Genomic DNA, 11,473 nt, shown 5'->3' on the forward strand with positions numbered 1-11,473 from the left:
ATAGTTAGTAATCATTGTATTTTAAACCCAATTACTATGGTACTAAGTTATATTTTTTATTAATTTTGTAATTATTTAAAATCATGGTTTAAGTAACGTTACGATTTGCATGTAAATTACATTAGTTAGTCCCATTACTATATTTATAATGCGTAACTCGTGAATTGGATTTTTCCATCACATTAAAAACTTTTTTGAGATTTTCGCCGTGTTTATTTACTTGTGGCTCGGAGTTTATTGACTGAGTAATGGTGTAAGGCTTTTGGTAAGAAGAAAAAAACGTGTGCTTGACCACACGACTGAAGTAAACTTCTGTACAATAGGCCTGCACTATGTCTTGTATATACGTAACGTTACTGGCTATGAAAGAAAGAACTGAACTCCGTTTGCCTCGCTTGATCACACTTTTCGTAACGCTATCGTGACGCATTCACAATAGGCCTACACTCTTATATATACGTAACGTTACTGACTATGAGTGAAAGATAGAAAGAACTGAACTCCGTTCGCCTCGCCTGATCACACTTTTCGTAACGCTATCGTCACGCATTCACCAACTTACTCCCCAAGTCAAGCGTGCGTAAAGAAAATTTACTTAAAAAAAATATGGGAAGTGAAATCCCTGACGCTCAGTGGCGCTGAGAGCGACGCCTTACAGCGCTTTTTAAACGATTTCAAAAATGGAGGTGATTCTCAATTCGATTGTATTTTTTTTTAAATGTATGTTACCTCAGAACTAAAGACTGGGTGGAGCGATTTTTATGATTTCATTTTAATCGATAGGTGTTGCGTGTCATGTGGTCCCATTTAAATTTAATCGAAATCTGACAAGTACTTTTCGAGTTATATCTAATAACGCGTATTTACTTGACTATTTATTCGTATACCTACGTTGTATTACTTGTCGATGTAATTGAAGTCGGTTTTTTTTGTTTGCGAGCAAACACAACTATTTAATTTTAATTTATTTTTTTTTTTAAATTCGATAATGCCATCATTTATTTTATAATTTCTGTATTAATTAATTTTATTTTTTCTCTCGCTTTTAATCAATTTGTTACAATGATTGTGATTCTTATTATTTGATGTGGGAATGTTAATTTTAAGCATGTCTTCTCAACTATGTTGTAAAATGGAAAACTGTTTTTGGTGAGTGATACTATTTTGTTTGTCGTTCTGTATGTTACGATAATATACCGTTTGTTTCGAAAAAAAAAACAGTGTGATGTCGCGGGATATTAGATAGCAACGAAGTTTCTTATTATAAAATATTAATTTCAAGTTCTGTTCGAGGTATAAAGAAAATAATTATTCGGGTATACATATTTTATTATAACTTTTTTATCGATAAAAAAAAATATGTTACAAAATTATCTTAACACCTTTATTTTATTTATAATGATTTATAAAATGTATAATAACTATCGAATGATATGATAATAATAGCAAACTGCAATAATAATAACAGTCATGACTAGACTATAAATTAGACACTGTGTAGACATTATACATGACTATACATAAATATCTTACTACTAAGATTTTTTCCCCCTCAAACCCCTCCACAACGCCCCAGAAAGAACTTTGTTCCAAAAAAAAATATGTACAATTTCTCTGTTCCAGTGTGCGATAAATACAAGTCACTCGACCACAAGCAGGTGCAAGCTATACCCTTGCTACCGTCCCCAGACGTGGTCAAAGTTAACGTGTCGACCTGTACGCCGTCCACCGTGCCCCTGGTGGTAGGTGGTAAGGTGGTGACGGTGAACGAGTTCCCCCACATGGCGTTACTGGGATGGTTGAAGGTCCGAGTAAGTAGCACTTGTATCGGAAAGTTGTTTTTATTTATTTATCAAATATATCTATAGTGTTGGCAAACGCGATGTGTAGTGTTGGTTATTACAGTCTACTGCTGGACGTAGGCCTGCACAAGATCGCGCCAAATATTCCGGCCCCACTGGTAATCAAAATAGCCGGGAATAGTGGGGTGCCGGGAACTAAGGGCCGAATTTTTTTGCGCGTACTCATGAATTTTGTCCGTAGTCAACACGCTGGGCAGGCGGGTTGGCAGTGCTGGCTTTATCGCACCGAAGACGCTGCTGCCCGTCTTCGGTCGGTGCATTTGAAAGCCAGTAGTTGGATGGTTATCCTGCCATCTGTCGGCTTCACCAGTTTTAAGATGGTAATGAAACTTTGTTATCTCTTAGTCACCGCTTACGACACCCACGAGAAGAGAGGGGTTGGCTAGATTCTAAACTGCCGTAGCAGCAAACCGAGGTAGGTCAGGAAAATTTTTGCACAAAATCTGGAGCAACCAGACTGGAAAAGTACCTCGACCTAGAAGATCACAGCGAAATAATACATTTTCCAAGCAGTGTTATGTTTCTGTGTAGTATGGTGACCAGAGCTCCTGGGTGGGGTGGGGGGGATTGGAGATAGCGTCACCATGAGCGGTTGGATGAGGACTGCAGAGAACCGGGAAGCTTGGCTCGAACTTGGAAAGGCCTACGTCCAGCGGTGTACTGCTTTGTTTTTAGAACAAACAATTGTATTACAACAAAATTTAATATGGAATATATCTCTTTCAGTATGGGGGTTACTCTTGGAAGTGCGGGGGCTCTCTGGTGAGTAACCAGTATGTGTTGACAGCGGCGCACTGCGCCTACCAGGAAAGGGACAATAGTGTTGTTACGTGAGTCTTTTCATTATTTACTTACAAGCTTTCTTTTTTTTTGAATATTGTAAGTGTTTAACTGTGTTAATGTAGGTATATCTAATGTTCAAATATTTTAATTATTTATGATTTTTTGTGCTTTTAATCCATGTACTCCAAAGTGTTATGTACACTTGTAAGTGACATACATATCAGATACTTTGTTGTTATGTATTGTTTAATTTAATTTTTTTTATATGTATGTTTTAAGTATAATTAAAATAAATAAATAAAGCTAACCTGGTGAATTTTGTGTCGCAATATTTTGTTTTAGTGATTAAATCCATTTGTCTAAATTTTCTTTTAAACAAACTTTGTCTAGACAATAACACAAAAAAGTCTGTGTTATGTACGCACGTAAGAAGTTATACTTCATTGACTAGCTAACTTCACGTTGCTAACTTCTTCGTTGACTAGCTAACTTCAGTCTGTCGGTTTCTTGTGACGGTGTTCGCGCGCATCTTAAAAATTTACTTTCATCATTTTTCCCACACGCCATAAGAAGTATAATCTCAAAAAAATATGATATAATTCGGAATGATACAATAAAAAGGAAAAAAAATTGGTTGTCTGTATGTATTCGTTATAGAATTATTTAAATTCTTACTGACAAAATCTTAAAAAAAAAAAAAATATCTCTTGTTAAATTTTCACATCTAAGAACTTAATTTCTATATTAGGTTACCGTAGCCTTTGGTCGTCTAGCGCTTCCTCGACCCAACCACCAATTTTATCCAGTAGCTCTGTCTATCTTCACTAATATTAAGATATAGGTACTCATTGAAGTAAACCCTTTTTAGACACACTTGACTTGGGTAGTAAGAAGTGAATGAGTGACAAGAGTGTTACGAAAAATATGATCGGGTACGGCGAAATGTAGTTTCATCATTACAGCCTATACAGTCCACTGCTGGACATAGGCCTCCACAAGTTAACGCCAAAAATAACGTGAACTCATGTGTTTTGCCCATAGTCACCACGCTGGGCAGGCGGGTTGGTGACCGAAATGTAGTTTAGATAGATAATTTAGATAAAGCTTGAGAAGTTTTACTTCAGTCGTGTGGTCTAAGGCACACTCGTTTTTCTCAATCAAACCCTTTTAATATATTAATTTTGTGCTATAAATTTTTTTAATGAGATAACTCCTTGCCTTATTGCCTCCACTGGTGACAAGAGGGCTGGTGCATTTTTTGCCCAGAGAATCGGCATAGCGATTCAACGGGGAAATGCTGCCAGCATTCTTGGCACAATTCCACGCGGACATGATTTATACCAAAACTATCTGTATATATCTATATTTAGTTCTTAAGTTGTGAATTGTAAATATGTATAATGTTTAATAAACTATTTTTATTTATTTAGGATATTATATATATTTATATATTTTCAGCGGTGCACCAAGAGTTGTCCAGTTGGGTTCATCGTTTATGGACGATCGCAACGCTATCCTCATCAAAGTAGCAGCCGTGATCAGACATCCCAAGTACAAGCTGCCGAGATCCTACTACGACCTTGCGATCGTCAAAATGGCGACCACTGTTACGTGAGTTTTTACTATATGTACTACTAGCTTTGCTTCGTCCGTGTGGAATTTAACAAAAAGTTATTGTTCAGTTCGCAGAGCTATAAAATAAATAAATTTATAAAATAAAAGTAGCCTTAGTTACTCCTTATTACATCAGATATCTGCCAGTGAAAGTGCCGTCAAAATCGGCTCTGCCGTTTCAGAGCCTATTGCATATATAGCATTATTATTTTGGTATATGTACCGTATATACATCCATATGTATTTAGTAAAAAGCGGTTATTTTAATATTACAAACAGACACTCCAATTTTATTCATTTGTATAGATATTTAAAATTACGTTATTTCAAGTACTATTCAAGAGCACATTTTAACCGACTTAAAAAAGAGGAGGTCTTTAATTATTCGAAAGCTTTTGATGCGATCCCATTTCAATTTGATCGAAATCTGGTCAGTACTTACAGAGTTATTTCTAATAATGCGTATTTAATTGATTTTATTATTTCAACAACCTACGCAGTTGACAGCCAGTTTTGTTAGAAGAGTAATTTACATAAAGAAATAAGTAATTATAATTGGAACGAAGTTCTTTATGGTACTTTGCGGTACCCTATAAAATCTTAATTTAGAGTCAATTTGAACTTTATTGCTATTCAATAAAGTTCATATTAAATTACAAGCACTCACTGTTGTCTAAGCGATGTAGGTGTGTTCCTAACGTCATAGAGTCAATTTGCACTTTATTATCGCTGCACAAAGTTCAAATTCAACCATATCTATCAAAACAGTGTGCGTGTTCGCGTTGGACGATTTAATGTCGCGTTCCGAAACTCAACAAAAGTTATAATATCGCGAACCCGACCAAATTGAATAGTCAAAAAATGTAAGAGCTTATAGATCATTAGTACTGATTTTTATTTTGGTTGGCTTCGCGATATTATTTCTTTTGTTTTAGTTTCGGCACGCGACATTACCTAAATACATTAGTTTTCAAGTCATTACATCTGTCAAACAAATCACGTTAATAACATATTATTGTGTTCGCAGGCAAACGAAGGAAAACCGACTTCAATTATATCGACAAGTAATACAACGTAGGTAGACAACGTACAACGTACGAAAAAATAGTCAAGTAAATACGCATTATCAAAGATTACTCCAAAAGTTGTAATCAGATCTCGATGAAATTTAAATGTGGCCACATGATAAACATCGGCTTTCGATTAAATTAAAAATCATCAAAATCGGTACACACAGTAAAATTTATGCGGATTTTTGAGAGTTTCTCTCGATTTCTCTGGGATTCCATCATCAGATCCTGGTTTTCTTATCATGGTACCAAACTAGGGATATCTCCTTTCCAACAAAAAAAGAATTATCAAAATCGGTTCATAAACGACGGAGTTATCCCCGAACATACATTAATATATATATATATATATATATATATATATATATATATATATATACGGTCAAATTGAGTAACCTCCTCCTTTTTTTGAAGTCGGTTAAAAAAGGGTTAATTTTTAATTTAATATCATGTCACGATCAGGCCAAATCGGCGCGATCGGGCACGACGCGTCGCGCGTTCTGTGACGTAGACTTGCGCCACCTTTAAATACAATCACGTCGGTTAATAACCCGTCTATCTCTATGTTATGTCATTAACGCCGACTTGCACGAAACAAAATTAAAATTTAAGTAGAGATTAAACTAATATAATCACAAGAATTTCATTCAATTCTTGCGATTAAATTAGTTTAATCACTACTTAAATTTTAATTTGTTTTCGTGCAACTTGGCGTAAGGCACACAATTTTTAAATATTTGTCACCTTTAGGTCCCCACTGTCCCTTTAGATTATTTTCCAATCAGGTTTGAACCCTAAGTTCGCCTCTTAGTTTGAAGCCCTCTAGCAGACATCCCAGTCGGGGTTTTTAAGTGGGTCACAGAAGGGTGGCCAAAGTTCGTGGAAGCGAAGATACTTTGGTCACCCGAGCTGAACCTCACACACCACCCATCAGGGTGACGGTTCTGTCCAGGAGATTTTTTTGCGCCGACTATAAAATAGGTAGAAACAAAAAACTGCCTCATAAATCTTTTTGACAGAACGAAGTCTGTCGGGTTGATAAAAATGATCTTGAACAGGTGTTATGATAATTTTGTATAGTAATTTTTTTATCGATAAAAAAATCATAGTAAAAAATGTAATACGCGAATAACTATTTTCTTTATATCTCGAATAGAACTTGAAATTAATATTTTATAATGAGGAACTTCGTTGCTATCTGGTGTCTGGCAACACGACACGGTTTTTTTTTTAATGAACATGTTCTGTTATTTTGTTTCAAGATATTAATTATGTATTATTTTAATTTACCGTATGTTGAAATTGTGTTGTGGTTTTTTGTTGCCTTTTTTTATAATCGTATGAGTAACACGAGATGCCATTTCTGGTGATATTTTTTATCATTTTTTTTTTTGGTCTTTTTTTTATGTTGTCTGTTACTGTATAATTTAAGTATCTAATACTCGTTTGTGTCATATACCTAACAAAGGTATTTTTGAAGTAAAACTTCCTTACACAAGCTTGACTTGGAGAGTAAGCTGATGAATGCGTGACGAGAACGTTACGAAAAGTGTGATCGAGCGAGGCGAATGAAAGTTGATAGGGAGATATAAGTTAGTGAAGATAGAAAGAGAGAGAGTTACGTTTCGTAAGTTTTACTTCAGTCGTGTGGTCTAAAGCACACTCGTTTTTTCTTACGCTTCAGCCTGTAATATCCCACTACTGGGCATAGGCCTCTTTCTCCATGTAGGAGAAGGATCAGAGCTTAATCCACCACGCTGCTCCAATGCGGGTTGGCGGATATATTCACTACTATGATTAACGATCGCTATCAGGTGTACATGATAACAACCGAGACCGACGGCTTAACGTGTTCTCCGAGGCACGGTGGGGAGACCCACAAGGACTGCACAAACACCCAGACCACGGCAAACACATGTATGGCCAATACAAATGTTTGTCATGTGCGGGGATCGAACCCGCAACTGCCAGCGCAACAGATACAATCCATGACTGTAACCGTTGGGCCAACGCGGCGTTGTTTTTTAACCGACTTCCAAAAAAGGAGGAGGTTCTCAATTCGACGGTTTTTTTATGTATGTTACATCGGAACTTTTGACCGTGTGGACCGATTTCGACAAAATTTTTTTTAATCGAAAGGTGGTGTGTGTCAATTGGTCCCATTTAAATGTATTTGAGATCTAACAACCATTCTTCGAGCTATAACTAATAATGCGTTTTTACTTGACGCTTTTTTCGTCGACCTACGTTGTATTATACCGCATAACTTTCTACTGAGTGTACCAATTTTGATAGTTCTTTTTTTGTTGTAAAGAAGATACCCTAGTTTAGTACCATGATAAGGAAACCAGGATCTGATGATGGGATCCCAGAGAAATCGAGGGAAACTCTTGAAAATCCCCAATAACTTTTTACTGGGTGTTCCGATTTTAACAATTTTTAATTTAATCGAAAGCTGCTGTTTGTCATGTGGTCACATATAAATTTTATTGAGATCTGATAACTACTTTTTGAGTAATCTTTGATAACGCGTAGTTACTTGACTATTTTTTCGTCGATCTACGTTGTATTACTCGTCGATGTAATTGAAGTCGGTTTTTTTTCGTTTGCGAGCAAACACAATTATTCTTTATATATTTGTAAGAAACAAAGTGGTTGCTATCAATATTCATTCTTCAGATTTCATTGAAAGTTGTTTCAATATTAAAATACCAAGCGATTCGTCAAAACGTGATTATCAGGCGCCATCTTGTCAACGCTTATGTCAAGATAGCCATCTGTCTGCCATCGACAACAGCTCTCCGCTAGATTGTCATTTAAAAATCAAAAACAATCTGCCTTTTGGTACATACTTAATCATATTTACAGTCTTTATAGTTACTTTTTTACTTTCTTTTTGCTGTGTGGTTATGGCATCAAAGAATATAGCCACGCGCTCTCTTCCCGTGGGTGTCGTAAGAGGCGACTAAGGGATAACACAGTTCCGCTACCACCTTGGAACTTAAAAAGCCGACCGGTGGCGGGATAACCATCCAACTGCGGGCTTTGAAATACACAGGCCGAAGACGGGCAGCAGCGTCTTCGATGCGACAAAGCCAGTACTGCGGTCACCAACCTGTCTGCCCAGCGTGGTGTCTATGGGCAACGCACGCCATTTTTAGCACGAACTTGTGGAGGCCTATGTCCAGCGGTGGACTGCGATAGGCTGAAGCGATGATGATGATAGTTACTTACAATAAAATATTTATCTATATGTTTAAGGTTTTCGAGCGTAGTGAAGCCAGCGTGTTTGGGGGTACCACCACCACCTGGAAAATCGATTATCGTCACGGGATGGGGAAGAACTGAGTTTGGTAAGTTAGTTATATATTTTTTTAATTTTGTCGTAATATTACGGAGTTATATCATTAATATTAAGTAATATTACAGAGCCCTATTCCTAAAACGCAGCAATTTACTGTGACCAATGCATATACCCTTACATTTTTCCAAAGACTACACCTAAGTAATTTTCTATCATAATAGTATTAAAAAAACTAACTTTACCCCCATTTTATTGGCGTCACGCTTGTGATACTCAGGTGTTGCAGGTGTTCATAAGCTACGACATCCACTTACCATCGGGTAGGCTAACACTTTTTTGTCATCCTCGGTCTGTCTGTTAGTCTCGTGTTCTCAAGTAGTCTGTGTGCAGTAGTTCCTGTGGTGACTAATCCTAATCCTGGAGAGGGTCGGGGGGGGGGGGGGGTCTCGACAACGCGCTGGCAATGCGTTGCTGACGTCTAAAGACTGCGATATCCTCTTATGATCAGGTACACCATATGGAGAAAATCCCATTAGCATAAAAATATCATGTTTCAGGTGGTGATCAGTCGCAGGAACTGCGGAGTGCGTCCATACCCGTCTGGAATATGGACGAGTGCTTCAACGTGCTGGGAACTTCTAGGAAGATTCCAGATGGACCGATGAGCGACAGTCAGATGTGTGCTGGAGAGAAAAGAGGAGGAAAAGATACTTGCCAGGTAGTAAATCTTACTCTTGATGGTCATTCTGCCTGTATCTTCCCACTGTTGGGCATATGCTTCTTTCCCTGTAAGAGAGAATGATTGGAGCTTAATGCCTCATGTCTCATGTTATGTTCACTGCTGCTTGGCGGATATATTCCTATTACATATAACGATTGTTATCAGGTGTTTATGATAACAACCGGGATCGAAAACCATACGTGCTCTCCGGTGCACGATGGGGAGACCTCAAGGACAGAACACCAGACTGTAAATAAAGATTTTTTTTTATTCAGAAAATCAACAGCTTATAACATACTATTCTTATCATAAAGCATATAACAAATAATATAGCCAATAACAGGTTTCCCTAAAGTTTACAAATTCGTATTATGGAAATATCGTTGACAAAAAAGAAAACAACAGTCACAATCAGTACATTCCGATACACAAAAAATGCTTAAGAGAATTTTAATGTTGAGACACAGTTAACTAACACTTAACAATACACATATATAAATAACATAGTAAAAGAGGCATATATAAATAACATACACATCATACATATATATATATAAATTCTACAAATACAAATAGCCAACCCGAGTGGAAACTGAACAGCGACCGCTGGTGTGTAGGCGTATGTATGCATCACTACACCAGAGCGGTCGTCAAATTAAAAACTTATATTGTCTGTATCTTACATAAGTTTGCAAAGCAAGGACGTGAAGCAGGCTAAGAGATGAAAAGAAGTCTTTTGTATTTATAATTAGTAATAAAAAAAAAAAACTGAATCGAATATAGCATTAAAAATTGCTTAATTTGAACATATAGTAGCTCGTAAAGTTATTATTTAATTTTTACTTACTCGGAATACTTTTCGTGTTTCAGGGTGATTCAGGAGGCCCCGCACAAGTTATAGACGGTTGTACGTGGCGCGTGGTCGCTGTCACATCGCTCGGCAGGTCCTGTGGAGCTCCCAACACACCAGCTTTATACGCCCTGGTGCAAAAAGCCTTCATATCAGCCGTGGTTTTCGGTGACCAGATCAACAAAAACAAATTGACAACCCAGTCGAACCAACAGTCGAACGATCAGTGGAGTCATCCGTGGAACAACAACCAACAAACCAACACAGAACGGAACAGGAACCAACAAAATGCTTACAATACAGAATCGAATATCAGAAATCAACAGTCTAATAATCAACAATGGAATGGTAACCAACAAACTAATTCAGAACGGGGCAATAATGAACAAAATGTTTATAATACATATTCGAATACCAGGAACCAACAAAACAACAATCAGTGGAACAACAATCGACAAAATATTTATAATGCCAATGTTAACAATAATAATAATCAACAAAACGACGGTTATTATAATTCGAACGAACACTATTACAACAATGATTTTACAACAGTCAGACCGAATTTCAACAAACCACGTAATAGCTATTATAACGACAACGGAAATGATCGTATACCTGACTACCCAGCGGATAGTAATGTATTCTACAGCGGTAGTAGGACATGGTGGACATAATATTTGTGTGTATGTGTGTTTATGAGTTGTGTCAATAAATAAGTGATATATGAGTGACTTAATTAATTTAAGTTAAATATTGTAACTGATAGTTTCAATGTAAACGCAAATTAAAATATATTTAATACGATTTATAATGTTTATTATTTTTTGGGTTAAGTTTAAAGTATTGTATATTGGTATTATATTGGTTGGTAAAGATTTCTCACGAAAGAAACAAAAATGCTTGCATTAAATAAATATTTATTGACTATAAGTTATCACTTCCTCCTAGAAATTGGGAATCCAATTAATATCAAGTAAGTTTTGGAAATCCCGGAAAGCACGAAATTAAGTAACATCGTGGATAACATTTTACTATTTTTTTTTGCTTAAACACACTAGGGACCCCTGTAGCCCGGGGGCTCCGTATCATTGATACGGCTGATACGACGGTAGCTACGCCCCTGATTCACAGACACTAATATTCATTGACACATTTGAGACGCCTAACAAAACATTTTGGCAATTATCATAGTTGTTACACATAGCCAGTAGATCGCTGCATCAGCGTGCTTGCCTATTGCACACAGCACCTACGACCTACATAGGC

General features: G+C 36.7%; 1 protein-coding gene across 1 annotated transcript in view; it reads left to right on the forward strand.

Moving 5' to 3' along the window:
* Nucleotides 1-11,009, forward strand: part of LOC123666237 — a 49,646-nt gene extending 38,637 nt beyond the window's left edge. Inside the window, exons 4-9 of the mRNA XM_045600415.1 lie at nt 1,624-1,811; nt 2,589-2,692; nt 4,104-4,256; nt 8,591-8,682; nt 9,191-9,351; nt 10,225-11,009. Coding sequence (XP_045456371.1) covers nt 1,624-1,811; nt 2,589-2,692; nt 4,104-4,256; nt 8,591-8,682; nt 9,191-9,351; nt 10,225-10,881 — 1,355 coding nt within the window. The 3' untranslated portion in view covers nt 10,882-11,009. The remainder of the gene's footprint in view (nt 1-1,623; nt 1,812-2,588; nt 2,693-4,103; nt 4,257-8,590; nt 8,683-9,190; nt 9,352-10,224) is intronic.
* Nucleotides 11,010-11,473: the final 464 nt, after the last annotated feature.

This window comes from Melitaea cinxia, chromosome 25, assembly GCF_905220565.1.
Source record: "Melitaea cinxia chromosome 25, ilMelCinx1.1, whole genome shotgun sequence".
Lineage (NCBI taxonomy): Eukaryota > Metazoa > Arthropoda > Insecta > Lepidoptera > Nymphalidae > Melitaea > Melitaea cinxia.